The 20,950-nt window shown below is 37.9% G+C and overlaps 1 protein-coding gene across 1 annotated transcript in view; it reads left to right on the top strand.

The window, feature by feature from the left end:
* Positions 1–20,950, top strand: part of BCAS3 (BCAS3 microtubule associated cell migration factor) — a gene marked incomplete at its 5' end in the record, with an annotated part of 619,175 nt that overhangs the window by 143,763 nt on the left and 454,462 nt on the right. Inside the window, one exon of the mRNA XM_049861336.1 lies at positions 10,883–10,990. Coding sequence (XP_049717293.1) covers positions 10,883–10,990 — 108 coding nt within the window. The remainder of the gene's footprint in view (positions 1–10,882; positions 10,991–20,950) is intronic.

Raw genomic sequence — 20,950 nt, forward strand, 5'->3', positions numbered from 1 at the left:
ATTATCTTGTGACCTCGGCGTTCTTCATTCTCCTTTGCTCCAGGTGAGTTGAGACCAATTGATGCATCTTAGATGGCCTCTTGCTTTTTTTTTTTTTTTTTTGGTGGCCTCTTGCTAGTGTTTAAGACCCCAGATGCCACTCTCCAAAGTGGGATGCAGAATGTTGAAAACTAAATTTTGATGGTTTTGGGGGGTATGTGACTGTATACATTGGACTGACTGTATTGTACAGTTAAAATGGGGTGATTTAAAATAATATTTAAGAAATGGAAATTATATATATTTCTAATATATATAGAATTTACTTGTCTTCTGGGTTTTTTTTTCTTTCATCAATTGAGATTCTGTACACCATGAAATTTACATACTATAAAATTCACCGTTTTACAGTGTACAATTCTGTGGTTTTTAGTATACTCACAAAATTGTTAATAAGAATAATAAGAATATATTATAAAGTAAGAGCAGAATACATTTCTATCATAGTAAACCTAGGACTGCCATCCTTCAGAGATTTTGGAATATAGTTTGGAAGTGTACAGTGGCCAGTAAAACTGCTGAGACTAATTTCTCTCGACAGTAGGACTCTTCCTGTTGCTACTGACTCATTATCTACTTTACTCTTTTTTCTGTCATTTTTAAGACTACAGAAACCATCAGATGAGTGTGGACTTAAATAACCATCTGTGTTCCCACCATGGTGCCCTAGTTTTCTCCCCTCAAAGTCCCAGAAGTTGGTCATTTTGTCTTGGGAGAAAAATTGAGGGGAGATGTACACAGAACTTGATTGTGGTTGTCTCTATATGAATAGGGGTTTTCACTTCATGCCAACCTGTGAATTTTTTGTCCTTGGGTCAGATACCTATTCTGGTCTAATTAGGAGGAGGGCCCTTGTGTTAAAGAGCATGGTCATTTAGGACAGAGTGGGACATTTCTCTTTCTGTTGGTTATGGGCTAGCAGGTCCTTTGAGATTTCAGAGGAAGAAGCAAGTATTTCAAGCTGGGAGGATATCGCTGTAGTTTGTCTGAAGAATTGTTGATATATAGGTATCATACTATATAAGGAAGACTGAATAATTGACACCTTTGAGTTACGGTGTTGGCAAAGAATATTGAATATATCACAGCGTGCCAGAAGAATGAACAAATCTGTCTTGGAAGAAGTACAGCCAGAATGCTCCTTAGAAGCGAGGATGGCGAAACTTCATCTCATGTACTTTGGATATGTTATCAGGAAGGACTAGCCCCTGGAGAAGGACATCATGCTTGGTAAAATAGAGGGTTAGTGAAAAAAGGAAGACCCTCAATGAGATGGATTGACACAGTGGCTGCAACAGTGACCTCAAAGGATGGTGCATGACTGGGCAGTGTTTCCTTCTGTAGTATATTGCATGGCTATGAATCAGAACCGACTTGGCGGCACCAAATAACAACAACATGCTCCTGTTATTACTGGATATTTGTAACAACAGGTATCATACTATGTAATTGTGTGAAAACACGAATTATCTATATTTGGAATGACAACTTAAAGCCATGCAAAGGATAATAAGAGAATACTACAAAACAGTATACACATAAATTTGACAACTTTGATGAACTGGACCAATTCTTTGGAAAACACAAACTTTGCAGCTCACCCAATATGAAATAGATAATTTGAGTAGCCGCATAACTATCAAGAAAATTGAATTCGTAATTTAAAAATTCCCGACAAAGAGATCTCCAGATCCATATGGTTTTACTGATAAACTCTACCTTATGTTTTTTTTTTTAATGTTTAAAGAAGAATAACACCAGTTCTGCACAATCTGTTCCAAAATATAGGAGAGGAGAGACTAATTCCTAATTCATTTTATGAAGATAGTGTTACCTGATACCCAAATCAAAGACCACAGTAAAGAAATAAACTACAGATCAATAAAAAAAAACCCTGTGCCATTGAGTCAATTCCGACTCATAGCGACCCTATAGGACAGAGTAGAACTGCCCCAGAGAGTTTCCAAGGAGCACCTGGTGGATTCGAAGGGCCGACCCTTTGGTTAGCAGTCGTAGCACTTAACCACTACGCCACCAGGGTTTCCACAGATCAATATCCCTCATAAATACAGATGCAAAAATTCTGGAACTCACATTTAAAATTACCTTTGTTTTTTTGCAACTTAGAAGAAATGGTTTAATTTCTTGAAAAACACAAACTATTAAAACCCAAGCAAGAAAAAATAGATAATGTGAATAGCTCTAAAACTACTAAGGTGATCAAATTTTTAATTAAATGTCTTCCAAAAGAGGTATTTCCCAGCCCAGAAGTTTTCACAGGAAAATGCTGCCATTTAAAGAAAAATTAACTCGAATTTTATGAAGTCTCTTTAAGAGAAATAGAATATGAAACAACACTTCTCATCTCATTTTACGAGGCCAGTATTTTTCTAATACCAAACCAGATAGACAGTGGAAAAACAAAAATTACAGATCAGTGTTCATCACGAATACCATCGTTTTCGTATGTAACATGCCCATGTAAATTATGTGCCCACACATGTAACTTGTGCCTAACTCAGTTATGAAAAAATATGGGGGAGGGGGAGGTTGCATGCTTAGCAAAAAACAGATTAATATAACACCCGTGTTATTTGCATAAAAATAAGGTACACAAATATCCTGCAATTTATATTTTCAATTATTTATTTTTGCAGATTCCTCAGTGCTGCATTTTTTATGGCTATAAACTTTATAAAAATATATTCTACTTTGTTCTTGCCTGTAAATTCAGGCTTTCCTTTTTTTTTCAAACCCTCCAGACATTACAGTTTTTCTACCTTACTGAATTCTTGCCCTTTTCTTCATTTTGCTTTTGCAGCTTAGGCCTAAATTTCTTTGCCCTGCTGTCCATTCATTGTTTCAGTTTGCCAGATCTCCATGCTTAAATTCCAGGCAACATATAAAGTCACATTACAGGGCAGATTTATGATCATTAACCTCTTTTGGACCCTTAGCATTGTCTGTCAATACTGCCAATTTTGTAGTCAGCTCACTGGTGTTTGATACCTTCCCTTCTCCATTTCGCTCCAATTTCCATCTTTCTACTTTTAAGCTATCAAGCCTGCGTACCTCTTAAGGTCCTGTTGTTTTAGTACAGAGTGTATCCTTTCCATGATCAAAGTCCAGTTCTTTCTTTTGGTCTTTGGATTCTGTTCCATTTAGCCATATAAGGAAGCTTACAAAATCTTTTCTTTTTTTTTTTTCCACCTTCTCCCTTCTAATTGGAACCTTTTAGTGCATTTTCCAACATGGTTACATTTCTTCCACTATATGTAAACTAAAAAGACCTTCTGCTTTACATCATCCTCTACCTCTTGCTATATTTTCTCATGTATTCTTCAGTGAGCTTTTTATTATCTTCTCACTCTACTGGTTCATATGCAAGTTGCATATTTAGTTTTATAAGAAACTGCTAAACTGTTGTCCAGCAATTATATGATTGATTCAATTTCTCCTCATCCTCACCAGTATTTGTTATTGACACTTTTAAAAATTTTATCAATTCTGATAGATGTGTAGTGATACCTCTTAGTGGTTTCATTTTATAGTTCTCTACTAATCAGGAGCCCTGGTGGCACAGTGGTTAAAGAGCTCAGCTGCTAACTGAAAGATCAGTGGTTCGAACTCACCAGCTGCTTTCCCGAACAAAGACGTGGCAATCTGCGTGCATAAAGATTTACAGCCTTGGAAACCCTATGGGGCATTTCCACTCTGTCCTATAGGGGTCATCATGAGTCGGAATCAACTCAACTACGGTGGTTAATGGCTAATCATGCCATCTGTGTATCTTCTGTGAAATGTCTGTGCTTGTTCACTTTCTTAAAAGAAGGCTATGTTTTAATTTTAGGAAATCCTTTTTTACAAAAACATTTTCTAATTCTCATGTGGTAATTGGTTTAATGGCGCTGTCTGCAAAGAGATACCATCTTTTCTATTGCTTTTTATAGCAAATGCCTGTGACTTAAGATTTGATGATATGGGTTATAATGAAGACTCAACCTATTTTTTATTTATTAAATGGAGAAAGGAAGAATATAGGTGGTAGGTTAATAGATTTTCAGAAATTTAAAGAATAAATAATTTAAGACATATATGATTATTGAGAGATGATATTGAGAATATCTTTTAGGTAAGTATAATTATTTGTCTAGTTCTGAAACTAGTTTTTTTTTTCAGATGAAAATGTTTAGTGCTTTCTTAGTATTTATTTCTGTATGACAACATTTTCAATATTTTTCTTTTTAAGATATTTTAAGAAACCCTGTTTAACTATTTTGTTTATGGTTCATAATTGTTTAATTTACCATTTCATTTTCAATAGTGAAAGCATTTTTAAGAAATTAGTTCTTTAAATAGTTGTAATCGGCCTTCTTCACTGAAATGAATTAAATGTGTAAATTCTATAGCTTTGGCTGTTGTAATATTTCAAAACTAGGACTTTTCCACCCTAAAAAAAGCTTAATAACTTCCTTTATAGATGCAAGTCAGATGTAAAATAGGGAACAGATTTTTGTGGTAAAATTTATTTCAATACACATGCTTGGTAATTCACTATAAAACAAGTTACTTAGGGGGAAAAAGGTCACTTAAGGAGAATTTGCATTCATTTCTGTTTTATATTTATCTTGAAAAATAGAAAGTAACTGTACGCTGCATCTTGATACTTATTGCAAAGGATAGGGAGGTTGGGCACATTTTAAAGATCCTTAAACAGCCATTTAGTAATAAAAATTGTAATATTTCTGCTTTTCCTCCAACCCTTGATTTTACTTGAAATAGATTTATTCACCTTCTAAATTTCTCTCAAAATGCCTACAAGAAATTTTTTTCCTTAAACTATTAGGTTTGTCTTTAATATGAAGTTATAGCTTTATGTTCCTGAAGCACTTTTTCCTACGTCATATGTATAGAAAGTAAATGCTTGTTTCCTATCTGTATATTTTGTTATAACATGTGTCCTTTCTGTTATGGAGCATGGTTACTGACTGCGTTAGGTGTAATTTTTTTTTATCAGCCAGCCCTTTACTAAAATTGGGATTGTCTTGCTGTGTCCCATGGGAATGGTCAAAATGTTTTAAAAAAGAGAAAACAAAGCACAAAAGGATATGTCGGGCATGCACACAACTGTGTTATTGGCAGGAAGTACGCTGATGGCTCTATGAATGTGTGACTCTGTAAAGGCTCTTGTTTTAAAGAATTATCTTTCTCTTTCAGCCATTGAACGAGAGATTTTTTTTTTTCCATATAGTAATAGAGCTTTTAGTTCTTCCAGGCCTTGTTCAGTCAGTTCTGAACTGAACCTTCATAGCATTTGTTTTGTCTGCTTTTACTGAGGGCTCTCTACAGGAAGAATCTTAGTCGTGACATTGTGTGGATGCCAGTGAAGTGATCAGAATTGCAGTTTCCAGTTTGCTCTAGCCGTAATGAGCTGCTAATTGAAAGTGACAAGCTGTTTCCCTCCCAGTTGGTCTGGCAAAATGTTAGATTTCCTTCATTATTAACTCATTCCTTCTCAGCATAGGAATGGAATAAAATAAGAATTTTTGCCTTGTATGAATTTTAGAGATTGAATTTTGTGTTTCACTAGATTCTTTCCCTCCCTCCAGTTTTGCCAGCTGTATACAAGATATGACACATTTTTATTACTCCAAAAAATTTCTTCTGCCTCTTTGCACTCCATACCTTCCCTTAATCCCTGGCCCCTAACAACTGCTTATCTGTTTCCTATTATTATTGTTTTGCCTTTTCTAGATTTTTACATAAAGGGACTTGTTTTGGGACATTGGTTGCAATCCCTGCAGTGTCTCAGCACTTTCGTGCTTTCTACCCCGAGTTTCCCGTGTCCATTTGTCTGGTTTTCCTGTCCCTCCCTCCCATCTTGTCTTTGCTTTCGGGCAGGTGTTGCCCATTCGGTCTCATATACTTGATTGAACTAAGAAGCGTGTTCCTCACATGTTGTTTATTTTATAGACCTGTCTAATCTTTGGCTGAAAGGTGGACTTTAAAAGTGGCTTCAGTTCTTAGTTAGCAGGGTGTCTGGGGGCCATAGTCTCAGCGATCCTCCAGTTTCTATCAGACTAGTAAATCTGGTCTTTTTTTTTTTTTGTGAATTTGAATTTTGTTCTACATTTTTCTCCCGCTATGTCCGGGACCCTCTGCTGTGATCCCTGTCAGAGCAAACTGTGGTGATAGCCAGGCATCATCTAATTATAATTACTCTGGGCTCAGGCTGGTGGAAGCTGTTGATCATGTAGTCCATTAGTCCTTTGGACCAATATTTTTCTTGTGTCTTTGGTTTTCTTCATTCCCCTTTGCTCCAGATGGGATAGGACTGATAGACATATCTTAGACGGCCACTTGCAAGCTTTTAAGACCCCAAACACTACTCACCAAAGTAGGATGTAGAACATTTTCATTATGAACTATGTTATGCCAGTTGATCTAGCTGTCCTTGAGACCATGATCTCCAGCCCTCAGGCCTACAACTTGGTCCCTCAAGGTGTTTAGGAATCTTCTATGACTGTGCCTTGGTCCAGTTGTATTGACTTCCCCTATACTGTGTGTTGTTTTTCTCTTCACCAAAGTTAACACTTGTTTGCTATCTAGATAATGATCTCCTCTCTTCACCAGTCCCTTCCCTCGTAACCATCAAAGATTGTTTTTTTTCCGTATGTAATAGCGGTATCATACAGTATTTGCCCATTTGTGATTGCCTTATTTCAGTCAGCACAGTGCCCTCCAGATTCATCTATATTGTGAGATGTTTTATGGATTCATCATTGTTCTCTATCGTTGCGTAGAATTCTATTGTGTGTATGCACCATAATTTGTTTATCCATTCGTATGTTGATGGGCACTTATATATACATATATATATTTATCTTTTTGCTATTGTGAATAATGCTGCAGTGAACATGGGTGTGCATGTATCTATCTGTGTGACAATCTTATCTCTCTAGGACATATTCCTAGGAGTGGGATTGCTGGATTGTATGGTATTTCTATTTCTAGCTTTTTAAAGAGGTGCCATATCATTTTTTATAGTGATTATACCATTTTACATTTCCATCAGCAGTGCATAAGAGTTCTAATCTCCCCCCAACCTCTCAAACATCTGTTATTTTCTTTTTTTTTTTGATTTGTGCCAGTAATATCACAAAGAGATGGGATCTCATTGTGGTTTTGATTTGCATTTCTTTTTTTTTTTTTTTTTAATGGCTAATGCTGAGAGTTTTTCTCAGGGATGGGTGTTGGACTTTACTAAATGCCTTTTCTGTGTCGATTGAGATAATCATGTGATTCTTTTGTTTTATTTATGTGGTGGATTACATTGTTTGATTTCCTAATGTTGAACATCCTTGCATACCTGGTAAGAATCCCACTTGGTCGTGGTGTGCGATTTTTTTGATATGGTGTTGAATTCTATCGCCTAGAATTTTGTTGAGAAGCTTTGCATCCATATTCATGAGAGATACTGGCCTGTAATTTTCTTTTTTCGTGGCGTTTTTGGCTGGCTTTGCTATCATTCATTCATAGAATGAATTCAGGAGTATTCTGTCCTTTGCTTAGAAATAATTTGAGTAGTACTGGTGTGAGCTCTTCTCTGAACGTTCGGTAGAATTTTCCACTGAAGCTGGCCAGGCCGGGGCTTTTATTGCTGGGAATTTTTCAAAATTTCCTCTTCAGTCTTTTGTTACGGGTCTGTTCAGTTTTTCTATCTCAGTTTTTGTTAGTTTAGGTAGGTAGTGCGTTTCTAGAAATTTGTCCATTTCCTCTAGGTTCTCAAATTTGTTGGAGTACCATTTTTTTTGTAATACTCTGTTATGATCCTTTTTATTTCAGTTAGGTCTGTTGTAATGTTCCCCATTTCATTTCTTATTTGGGTTATTTGCTTCCTCTTCTGTTTTTCTTGTCAGTTTGGCCAGTTGTTTGTTGATTTTGTTTATCTTTCAAAGAATGAACTTTTGATCTTGTTGATTCTTTTTGTTTTTTTTTCTCTATTTCATTTATTTCTGTTCTAATCGTCATTATTTTCTCTCTTCCGATGCCTGTAGACTTCTTTTGCTGTTCTCTTTCTATTTGTTCCAGTCGTAGGGCTAGCATTTTGATTTTGGTTTGTTCTTTTTGATGCGTGCATTTGTTGCTAAAAATTGCCCTCTGTGTCCCAAAGATTTTGGTGTGGTATGTTTTCATTGTCATTTGATTCTAGAAATCTTTTGGTTCCCTCTTTGATTCTTCTATTACCCTGCTGTTTTCAAGCAAGGTATTATTCTTTCCATGTTTTTTTTTTCCCTTACCTTTTCTGTTACTGATTTTTAATTTTATGATGTTGTGATCAGAGACAGTGCTTTGTATTTATTTTTTTTTCTCTCTTTTTAAAATTGAACTTTAGGTGAAAGTTTACAGAACAAACTAGTTTCTCATCAGTTAGTACACACATTATTGTATGACATTGGTTAACAACCCTGTGAGGTGTCAGTACTCTCCCTTCTCAACCCTGGGTTCCCTATTACCAGCTTTCCTGTTCCCTCCTGCCTTCCAGTCCCCGTCCCAGGGCTGGTGCGCCCCATTAGTCTTGTTTTGTTCCATGGGCCTGTTTAATCTTTGGTTGAAGGGTGAACCTCAGCAGTGACCTCATTACTGAGCTGAAAGGGTGTCCGGGGGCCATACTCTCAGGGTGTCTCCAGTCTCGATGTCAGGCCAGCAAGTCTGGTTCTTTCTTTTGGGGTTAGAATTTTGTTCTACATTTTTCTCCAGCTCTGTTCTGGACCTTCTATTTTGATCCCTATGAAACAAGTCAGCGGTGGTAGCTGGCACCATCTAGTTGTACTGGACTCAGTCTGGTGGAGGCTGTTGTAGGTGTGGTCCATTAGTCCCTTGGACTAATCGTTCCCTTGTGTCTTTAGTTTTCTTCATTCTTCCTTGCTCCTGAAGGAGTGAGACCAGTGGAGTATCCTAGATGGCTGCTCACAGGCTTTTAAGACCCTGCTTTGTATTATTTTGATGTTTAAGCATAATTTTTTTGAGATTTATGTTGTGGAATGGGTGATTAATTTGTTCTTTTTAATTGTTGAATGGTATCCCATTGTATCAATATATCACAATATATCCTACTGATGGAAATCGAATTGTTTCCAGTATTTGTTATTATAAATAAGAGAGAAATTGCTGGGACATATGGTGAGGGTATGTTTAGATTTTTAAGAAACTGCTGTTTTTAAAAGTGATTTTTTTGATCGTCAACAGAAATGTATGAAAGTTTCAATTACTTTCTTGCTATCACTTGATATTGGCAGTCTTTTTTTTAGTGGATACAGTTGTATCCTTCGTTGTTGTTGTCCCAACAATTCAATGTCTACAGTGCCATCGAGCTGATTCTGTCTCACAGTGACCCTGTATGACAGGGTAGAACTTTCCCAGACTGTAATCTTCATGGGAGCAGATTGCCAATTCTTTTCTCCCATGGAGTGTCTGATGGATTTGAACTGATGACCTTTGCTTAGTAGCCTAGTTACTGAACCATTGTGCCACCCAACAGCGCTTCTTTGAGGTTTTAATTTGCATTTCTCTGATGACTGGTGATGTTGACTGTCTTTTCACATGGTTAGTTGTTATTTATGTATCTTTATTAGTGAAATGTCTTTCTAAATATGATGCCTATCTGTCTTTAGTTAATTTATTTTTATTTTGGTAAAAAAACACAGCGTAGAATTTACCATATTAACATTTTTTAAGTGTACAATTCAGTGGTGTCAAGTGCATTCACAGTTTTGTGTAACTATCACTATTTATTTCCAGATTTTTTTGTCATCTCAAACAGAAAACTCTATACCTATTAATCAATAATTCCCTATCTCCGCTTCACTCAGCCTTTGGTAACTTCTATTCTACTTTGTATCTGTGTGAATTTGCTTATTACAAGTATGTCGTGTAAGTGGAATCATTCCATATTTGTCCTTTTATGTCTAACTTAATTTATTTCACTTAGCATAATGTCTTCAAGATTCATTTGTGTCATAACATGTGTGAGAACTTCATTCCTTTTTACAACTGCATGATATTCCACCATACATGTATTTGTGTAAATGTTTTACAAATCTTTCCTTGGGTCTGTCCCATGGTGTTCACTGCTCTTGATGTTTTTGATGCACCTGTATACTATATTATTTTAAAATATCATTTTTTAATTGTTTGGTTTTGTGTATAAAAACACAGGTGACATTTATGTATTAACACTGTATTCAGTGACCGTGATAAATTTACATATTAATTCTTACGGTTTGTCTGTATTGTGGGGCTGTTTGTAGTTTTCTGCTTACAGAATTTATATAATTGGGTCTTGTACTTCCACAATCAAGTTCTCTGCAAATAATGACAGCTTTATTTCTTCCTTGTGCACAGGACCTTCATATAATGTTGAATAGAAGTCGTTAATAGTGAGCATTCTTGTCTAGTTTCTGAGTTTAGGGGGACAGCTTTCAGTGTCACAGTTATGAATGATGTTTAATAGTGTTTGTTTTTAACGTTGGTTCCCTTAATCAGATTAAGGAAATATTTATCATGTTTTAAATTTTAATTTTAACAAATGCTTTTCTGTACTTATTGGGATAATCATATGATTTTTCTTCTATATAATGTTAATTAGGTGGATGATATTTATATTTCTCCCCTAATTTTATATCCCTGGGTTAGATATATTATGATCCTTCTTTGGAAGTTTAGAATCAATTTGCTGTAATTATTTTTATAAGGGGTTTTAATACCATGTTAATAAGGAAATGTAGAATTTACTGTTCCCCTCACCCATTTTTTTTTAATAGTAGCTCTTATCTTCTTTTAGCACAAGCCCTCCTTACTGCTGTGTGGATCTGTATTCACTTCGCACTGGGGAGATGGTCAAATCCATTCAGTTTAAAACACCAATCTATGACCTCCACTGCAACAAGAGGTAAGCTTTTTTTTGTCTGTGTCTTCATAAGATAACATACATCCTAGACACATAGAGTTCTACTAATTACATTGACCATAAAGTTTATTTATAAAATGGTATCTTGGGTGAAGTACCTTTTGAATTTTGCCAAATGGAGTAGGTGTTGGCATAGGGTTAAGTGCTACGGCTGCTGACCAAAAGGTCGGTAGTTCGAATCCACCAGGCATCCCTTGGAAACTCTGTGGGGCGGTTCTACTCTGTCCTATAGGGTCGCTGTGAGTTGGAATCGACTTGACGGCAGTAGGTTTGTTTTTTTTTATTTTTTTGGAGTAGCTGTTAAGATTTCTCTATCAATGTTTTCAAACTTTTATTTTTGAGCTGTTAGTGAATTTGAATTCAGCTTAGTGGGTCATGACCAGCATTTTAAAACATAAATTGGAATTGGAAACAAATATTTGAGTAAACAGTCAATTGAGTAGTGTTTTGAGAAACATATGTATATATTTAAAACATCATTTTTTTAATATTTATAATGTCTATTTCTGTGTGTTTACTAGTTTATAATATGAAATGTATTTTTCCTATGAGGTATCATCAAAATGCTTGAAAAGCATGTTTCTGGAAAGTAAGAAATGTTTCAAAATAATCTTTATTCCTTTACATTTCATAATATAACTGTAATAGACACTATGTTGATTTTATATCACAATTTCCTTATATTACAAATACATGAATATACTAGAAAACAATAAAATGACAACAGAAAAGGAACTCTACCTCTTACTTGTTTAAAGTATTAGCCAGTTTTGAGAAAAGAAAATCAAAGCCAAAATTGTATATTATCCAAAAAAATAAGAGCAAAATAATACATGCCTGAAATATTAGATTCTGCTTAAAAATGCATACTTTTTTTTTATTAACTTTTATTGAGCTTCAAGTGAATGTTTACAAATCAAGTCAATCTGTCACATATAAGTTTGCATACATCTTACTCCGTACTCCCACTTGCTCTCCCCCTAATGAGTCAGCCCTTCCAGTCTCTCCTTTTGTGACAATTTTGCCAGCTTCCCACTCTCTCTAGCCTCCCATCCCCCCTCCAGACAGGAGATGCCAACACAATCTCAAGTGTCCACCTGATATAATTAGCTCACTCTTCATCAGCATCTCTCTCCTACCCACTGTCCAGTCCCTTTCATGTCTGATGAGTTGTCTTCGGGAATGGTTCCTGTCCTGTGCCAACAGAAGGTCTGGGGTCCATGGCCGCTGGGATTCCTCTAGTCTCAGTCAGACCATTAAGTATGGTCTTTTTATGAGAATTTGGGGTCTGCATCCCACTGATCTCCTGCTCCCTCAGGGGTTCTCTGTTGTGCTCCCTGTCAGGGCAGTCATCGATTGTGGCGGGGCACCAACTAGTTCTTCTGGTCTCAGGATGATGTAGGTCTCTGGTTCATGTGGCCCTTTCTGTCTCTTGGGCTCTTAGTTGTCGTGTGACCTTGGTGTTCTTCATTCTCCTTTGCTCCAGGTGGGTTGAGATCAATTGAAAAAATGCATACTTTTAAGTATTTATGTTAATAGAAAAGAGTCTCTGGTTCCCTCTGGATAGTTACAGCCACCTATATCTGATAGCCTATGAGGCTAACTAGATTTCATGTGGCTTTTTTTTTTTTTTAAAGGATACTACAAAGTTTCTGCACATACACATAAAAAAACAGGCCCAGTGTGATCCTGGAGTCCTGGTGGTACAGTGGTTAAGAGTTTGGCTTACGTTGGCAGTTCGAATCCATCAGCTCCTTGGAAACCCCATGGGGTGGTTCTACCCTGTCCTATAGGGTTGCTATGAGTTGGAATTGACTTGATAGCAGTTGGTTAAATCTGAATTGCTTCTAATTCTCCATAAAATGTGCAGCTCAATAAAAGGAGCTTAACTCATAGCTATGCAAAAGTGAATACTATGATTACAAATGTCAAATTTGAGACCAGCAGAGATTGTTCAATTACCCATGCAAGAGCTGATAGGTGGGGCTAGTATGAAAGAAAGGAGTGTATTGGGAGGATTTAATTGATGTAGATCAGAGATAAAATCAACTTTGATTTTCTTTCAGAAACAGGGTTTGCCCCGGAGAAGGAAAATAGTGAGAACAATCAGAGACCTAGTAGTTTAAAGCACTGAAGAGCCAAAAGGAGGGGGTTCTGAAAGTGTGCAGGAACAGATGTGGTCTTGAATACTACTTCTCAGGGTGGGGCAGGCAATTTTGGGGGGAAAGTGTTTATAAATAAACAGGTATAATAAAGGGAAGGTAAAAAGTAAGCCTTACTGAAACAGGTATCAACACTGAGATTTGACCAGCCCCCAACCCCACCATCCCAAACCTACCATTTCTGAAAGAAAATCGGCTTTTACATGTCGGAAGAGCGTGATCTTGAAAAAAGAAACTTGAGTAAACCACCCAACCCCCTCTATGCTATCTCCATAGAATCGTTTGTTATCGTTTGTCTGGGAAATTCCTACTCATGAGTTGTCATGAGCCCAAAATTTGTATGAAGTCACAGAAACAAAGTGAGAGGCATAGATAATTCAAGCACATAATTAAATTTTCTAAAGAAGAAAAAAATGGGATAGAAGTAAATAATTTAAATTATAATGCTAGAAAATAATATGCAAATAAAAGAAAATTTGAGTTTATGTATTTTGAAGGGTTAATGTGATCCTTGGAAAATTGACCAGTTTCTCTACATCCTCTCCAACACTTAATATTTCCTTTTTTGTTTATAGTCATCTTAGTGGGTGTGAAATGACATCTCATTGTGGTATTTATGTTCATTTCCCTAATGAATAATGATGTTGAACATTCTTTCATATGCTTATGGTCTATTTGTATACCTTTGAAGAAATATATATTTAAGTTCTTTGCCCATTTTTTAAAGATTTTTATTGTGCTTTAAGTGCAAGTTTACAAATCAAGTCAGTCTCTTATACAAAAGTTTATATACACCTTGCTGTATACTCCTAATTGCTCTGCCCCTAATGAGACAGACAGCACACTCCTCTCCAACCTGCGTTTCTGGATCCATTCAGCCAGCTTCTGTCCCCCTCTGCCCTCTCATCTCCCCTCCAGACAGGAGCTACCCACATAGTCTCATGTGTCTACTTGATCCAAGAAGCTCACTCCTCACCAGTGTCATTTTCTATCTTATAGTCCAGTCCAATCCCTGTCTGAAGAGTTGGCTTTGGGAATGGTTCCTGTCTTGGGATAACAGAAGGTCTGGGGACCATGACTTCCAGGGTCCTTCTAGTCTGAGTCAGACCATTAAGTCTGGTCTTTTTACGAGAATTTGAGGTCTGCCTCCTACCGCTCTCCTGCTCCTTCAGGGGTTCTCTGTTGTGTTCCCTGTCAGGGCAGTCATCAGTTGTAGCCAGGCGCCATCTAGTTCTTCTGGTCTCAGGCTGATGTAGTCTCTGATTTATGTGGCCCTTTCTGTCTCTTGGGCTCATAATTTCCTTGTGTCTTTGGTGTTCTTCATTCTCCTTTGCTCCAGCTGGGTTGAGACCAGTTGATTCATCTTAGATGGCCACTTGCTGGCGTTTAAGACCCCAGATGCCACTCCCCACAGTGGGATGGAGAATGTTTTCTTAATAGATTTTATTATGCCAGTTGACCTAGGTGTCCCCTTAAACCATGGTTCCCAAACCCCTGTCCCTGCTACACTAGCTTTCGAAGCATTTGGTTTATTCCAGAAACTTCTTTGCTTTTGGTTTAGTCCAGTTGTGCTAACCTGTCCTGTAGTGTGTGTTGTCTTTCCCTTAGGTAAAATAGTTCTTGTCTACTATCTAATTAGTGAATACCTGACACCCTCCCTCCCTCCCTACTCTCGTAACCATCAAAGAATTTTTTCTTCTCTGTTTAAACTATTTCTTGAGTTCTTATAGTAGTGGTCTCATACAATATTTGTCCTTTTGCAACTGACTAATTTCACTCAGCATAATGCCTTCCAGATTCCTCCATGTTATGAAATGTTTCACAGATTCATCACTGTTCTTTATCAATGCGTAGTATTCCATTGTGTGAATATACCATAATTTATTTATCCATTCGTCCGTTGATGCACACTTGGTTGCTTCCATCTTTTTGCTATTGTAGACAGTGCTGCATCGAACATGGGTGTGCATATATCTATTCATGTAGAGGCTCTTATTTCTCTAGGATATGTTCCAAGGAGTGAGATTGCTGAATTAAATGGTAGTTCTATTTCTAGCTTTGTAAGGAGGTGGCCAAATGGATTTCCAGAATGGTTGTACCATTTTACATTCCCACCAGCAGTGTATAAGTGTACCAGTCTCTCCATAAGCTCTCCAACATTTATTGTGTTTTTTGGATTGATGCCAGCCTTGTTGGAGTGAGATGGAATCTCATTGTAGTTTTGATTTGCATTTCTTTAATTCTTTGCCCATTTTTTAAAAAAACTTTTATTGTGATTTAAATGAAAGTTTACAAATCAAGTCAGTCTCTCATACACCGTTTTTTATATAGATCTTGCTATATATTCCTAATCGCTCTCCCCCTAATGAGACAGCCCGCTCCGTCCCTCCACTCTCTCTTTTCGTGTCCATTCTGCCAGCTTCTGACCCCCTCTGACCTCTCATCTCCCCTCCAGATAGGAGATGCCAACATAGTTTCAATGTCTACTTGATCCAAGAAGCCCATTCTTTACCACCATCTTTTTCTCTCCCATTGTCCAGTCCAATCCCTGTCTGAAGAGTTGGCTTTGGGAATGGTTCCTGTCATTTCTTTGCCCATTTTCTAAATTGGGTTGTCTATTTTTTTTTTTTTTTTGAGTTAGAAGAGTTCTTTATATATTCTGAAACCTGATGGCGTAGTGGTTAAGAGTTTGGCTTCTAACCAAAAGGTCAGCAGTTTGAATCCACCAGGTGCTCCTTGGAAATCCTATGGGGCAGTTCTACCCTGTCCTGTAGAGTCACTCTGAGTAGGGATCGACTTAAAGGGTAAGGGTTTATAAATTCTGGATACTAGACCCTTATCAGATGTACATTTTACAAACTTTTTCTCCCATTCTGTGGGTTGTCTTTTTACTTTCTCGATGGTGTCCTCGGAATCACAACAGTTTTTAATTTTGATGAAGGTCCACTTTTATCTAATTTTTCATTCATTGCTTGTGCTTTAGCTGTCATGTCTAGGTAACCATTGTCTAATCCAAGGTCATGAAGATTCACACCTATATTCTTCTGAGAGTTTGTAGTTTTATCTCATACATTTTGGTTTTGAGCCGTGTTTAACTCCCCTTTTCTTTCCCATCCCTAATGCACTTCACTGTCAAATCTGATCATCTCTACTTTCAAATTAAATTCATAATCTGATTACTTCTCAATACCTCTACTGCCACCCTGCTGCTCTATGCCACCATCATGTTTCCCCTGGATTACTGTCATAATCTTCAACTCATCTCCCTGCATGCAATTATGCTTGCTCCCATGGAGACTCTTCTTCAGTATAGAACCACAATTTTCCTTTTGAAGTATACGTCAGATAATGTTACTTTTCTGTCCCAAACTCTGGGTTGCTTTCCTTACAGTGGCCCTTGTTGTTGTTGGCTGCTGTTGAGTTGTCCCCTGACTCATGGTGACCCCATGTACGGTGGAGTGAAACTTCCTGGTTCCATGGTTGTACATCAGACTGTTGTGATCCATAGGGTTTTCACTGACTGATTTTCAGAAATAGATCACCAAGCTTTTCTTCCTAGTCCATCTTAGCCTGGAAGCTCTGCTGAAATCTGTTTAGCATTATAGCAACACACAGACAACCAACAACAGGTGCATTGACTGAGAATCAAACCTGGGTTTCCTTTATGGAAGGTGAGAATTCTACCACTGAACCACCAGTGTCCTCCATATAGTTAGTGCCTTTAAAGCCCTATAATACTTGGCCTCCTTAGCTACAAATATTGTACAATATCCTATAGATATTGTATTTATCAGTATTGTGTATTTACTGGCTCATTTGTTAATCATCTTTCTTGTCCAAGCAGAATAGGGACTTTGTTTTGTTCATTTTTGCTTGTTCAGCTCTAACGTACGATGTCTTAGGCTGTGTTCTCCAGAGAAGCAAAACTAGTAAAGCATATAAATATATAGAGAGATTTATATCAAGGGAATGGCTCACACATTTGTAGAGCCTGGAACATCCCAAGTCCGTGGGTCAGGCTGGGGGCGTCTCCTGATTCACATAGCCACAGCTGCTGACAAACCTAAGATCAGCAGGTCAGACAGCAGTGCTCTTGCTTACAGGCTGCAAAGACTGATGAATCCCAAGATCGGCAGGCAAGATGACAGGTAAGCTCCTAGCTCAAGTCTCAAGAACTGGATTTCAGGTGAACAGTAGGCAGCTGCAGCATCCGGATCGAGCAAAAGTCTGCAAGCCTTGCCAGAGAGCCCACCAGTATTTGATGTAGGTTACACCCCCAAGGAAACTCCCTTTAAACTGATTGGCTACTCACAGCAGATCTCATCATGGATGTAATTGCATCATCTCACACCTGCCAAATTACAGTTTTGCATAACTGCCAAACCACTGAGAATCATGGCCCAGTCAAGCTGATACACAACCTTAACAATCACAATTCACTGCTTGTCAACTTGGCACCTGTACACATCTCCTTAAAAACTATACACAATTTCTGAATAAAGACAGTTATAAAGCCATATTGGCACCCAACATGGTACAGTGAACACATATACAAGGCAGAAATACTCATAACAATTATAGTCCTTGTTTCTGCAACTGGTCATGTGGTCATAACTGATATTTAGTACTACCTTTTTCCACCACCCATTCTGTATTCCTTTTGCCCTCAGCAAGCATCTCAACTAGTTGTGGTTCTTTGCCTGGTGGGGTGACCCAAACCTTCATTCCTGAAGGGTCTGGGTCATTAGTAATCATGTTCTAATTAGGTTGCTGTAGTTTTCCATTGACTTTAATCACAGGCATAGTAGTACTAAGAGACGCCCTAAGGGATCTCCTGCATTCCACACGTACTCTTCTTTACCTTCATTATGTGATATCAATCCAATTTCCTCTTGGTAATCAGGATCAATTATACCAGCCAGTATGCTAACTCCCTTCTTTACCTGTTGATCCTGAGGCATAAGGAGCCCAAAGTGGTCAGGTGGCATTCTTAACTTCAGTTCAATGGAATCATTGATGTGTCTCCAAGTAGGATCATTCCTTCCTTTGGAACTAAGACCTCTAGAACCACAGAGCATAAGGTTGTGGGGACAGAAAGCAAAAATTTTGTGAGTGGGTCACTAGGGGTAATAGTAAGTGGTGCCACTCCCATTTCCACCCCTTAGATTCCTGAACCCATGAATCCTGGCCATGGGAAAAACAGCACCATACACTGGGTACTGGTTTAGAGCGTATACAGGCTCCTGGAGAATATTGCCCTAACCATGCAAGGTATTGCCACCTAGCTGGTGTCATAATTGTGTCTTGAGAAGGCCATTCCATCAAGCCAACTGCTTCAGAATGGTGGGGAACATGGTAAGGCCAATGAGTTCCGTGAGCATGGGCCCATTGCTGCAGTTCATTTGCTGTGAAATGAGTCCCTGGATCCAAGGCGATGCAGTGATGGGAGTGGTTGGGGGAAGAGGATGAATTGTTTTCACAAAATGCATCATCCTATCCTCTTGACTGTTAAAATCCTCCTCTGCTGTGGTGAGCACTCACATGAAACACAAATATCTTCACTTCTTTGGCCCACTCAAAGAGGTCCATACACATACCTCTTCCCCATACCTCCTTGTCTCCAATTTTCCAATCATGTTCCTTCCATGTCACTGACCATCCAGCAAAACCACTGGCCACAGCCCACGAATCACGTCTGACCATTTCTCCTTCCAAGCAAAGTGAACAACCAGGTACACTGCTTAAAGTTCTGCCCATTGCAAGGATTTCCCTTCACGACTGTCCTTCAGGGAGGTCCCAGAAAGGGGCTGTAGATCTGCTGCTGTCCACTTTCAAGTGGTACCTGCATATTGCACAGAACCATCTGTAAACCAGGAACAAGTTTTCTCTTTCTCAGTTAACACATCGTAAGGACCTCCCCATGAGGCCATAGGTACAGACTGTGAGATAGAAGGTAATGTGACAGAATGGAGACCATGGGTATTTGGGCCACTTCCTCATGCAACTTACTTGTGCCATCAGATCCTGCTCAGGGCCGGATCTCATATATATCACTTCCATTTAATGATGGAATGCTGCTGTGCACGTCCAACTTTATTACTCTGTGGGTCAGATAACACCCAGTTTATAAATGGACACCTCAGGCCACATGGTGACTTGATGTCCCATGGTTAAGCGTTCAGTCTCTACTAAGCCCCAGTAACAACCCAAAAGGTGTTTTTCAAAAAGAGAGTAGTTATCTGCAGAGGATGGCAGAACTTTGCTCCAAAATCCTAAGGGTCTGCGCTGCGATGCACCAGTAGCCTGCTAAGGACTCCAAACAGCATCTCTGTTGCTGATACTTCAAGCACCATTGGATTAGCCCGATCATATGACCCAGTGGCAGAGCTGCTTGCTCAGCAGCCTGAACCTGTTCCAGAGCCTTCTCTTGGTCTGGGCCCCACTCAGAACTAGCAGCTTTTTGAGTCACTTGATGAGTAGGCTGGAGTAGCACATCCAAATGGGGGAATATGTTGCCTTCAAAATCCAAAGCGACCCACCATGCATTGTCCCTCCCCCTTTGTGGGAGGGGCCAGATGCAATAACTTTTCCTTGAAGACTGTTGTGATTGCTATTTTGTATAAGTCGTATTTGACAGTGAAAGCTGGTCTAACTGAGTTAAGACACCTAACTACAATGGGGCTGATTGGACCCCATGGTAGTAGGGGCCAACTGGCAACACTCAATCAAAGGCAAGGTGGGCTTGGTTACCATAATGGACAGGGGAGTCAAAGCAGTAATCAGAATACTCTGACTTGTGTGAACTTGTAAGCAGAAGAATTTTAGTGCTTAATAAATATTCATTGATGCAGTGAAATATGCATGAAAAATAAGTGTTCAGAATATCCAAGTTAACATTGAGAAAGAATAATAATAAGAGTATAATTCATCCATATGCTCTAGCATTAAAACAATTTGATGATAGTGCCTGAATAGATAAAGAATAGGAAATCTGCAAATAGAACCAAGGAAACCTTGAAATTTAATATATGATTAATGATTTGAGAACACTGAGGCTCAGGAGGAGCAAATCACTTATAAGAAAATAAAACAGCAGATCTTTACATACTTAATACTGTATGAGGGTGAGTTATCTTAAATTATTGATATTAATAATCTAGCAATATTTTTTACTGGAATTAGTTATATTTCCATATGCAATTATAAACAGATACAATGCCAAATTTTGAAAAATTGACACTTTTTATTATTTTTATTAGGATAATATCAAAAAGTTGTTACAGTCCTAGGAATAAATCCAATGAAAGATGTATAAGACCACTACTCAGAAAACTTTAATAGAAATTAAAGAAGGAGTAGAGGGTTCATCATTTAAAAGTTATCACTATTTGGTCATATTTTCTCATTTTTTTTTTTTCACCCATATGTTCATGGAAATGCAAAGGAACAAGAAGAACAAGAATAGACAATATAATCTTAAAGAATAAAAACTTGGGAGAACTTATATTATCAACATTTATTATAAGGGTACAGCATCTTATAAGGTGTGGTAAGGACTATAAGCATTGATGTGGAATGTAATTTATGATTAAGATATCAGTGTAGACCAGTTTTTTTTTTTCAATTAATGTTGCTCATTCAATTGGCTATTCGTATATTAATAGAAAAACGTGAGTCTTGAGTCCAACGTTACAGAAAATAATCAATTCCAGATGGACCATAAAGCTAAACATGAAAGATGTTGTTGTTGTTGGTGCCGTTGAGTCAGTTCCAACCTGTA

The sequence above is a fragment of the Elephas maximus genome, chromosome 19, assembly GCF_024166365.1.
Source record: "Elephas maximus indicus isolate mEleMax1 chromosome 19, mEleMax1 primary haplotype, whole genome shotgun sequence".
Lineage (NCBI taxonomy): Eukaryota > Metazoa > Chordata > Mammalia > Proboscidea > Elephantidae > Elephas > Elephas maximus.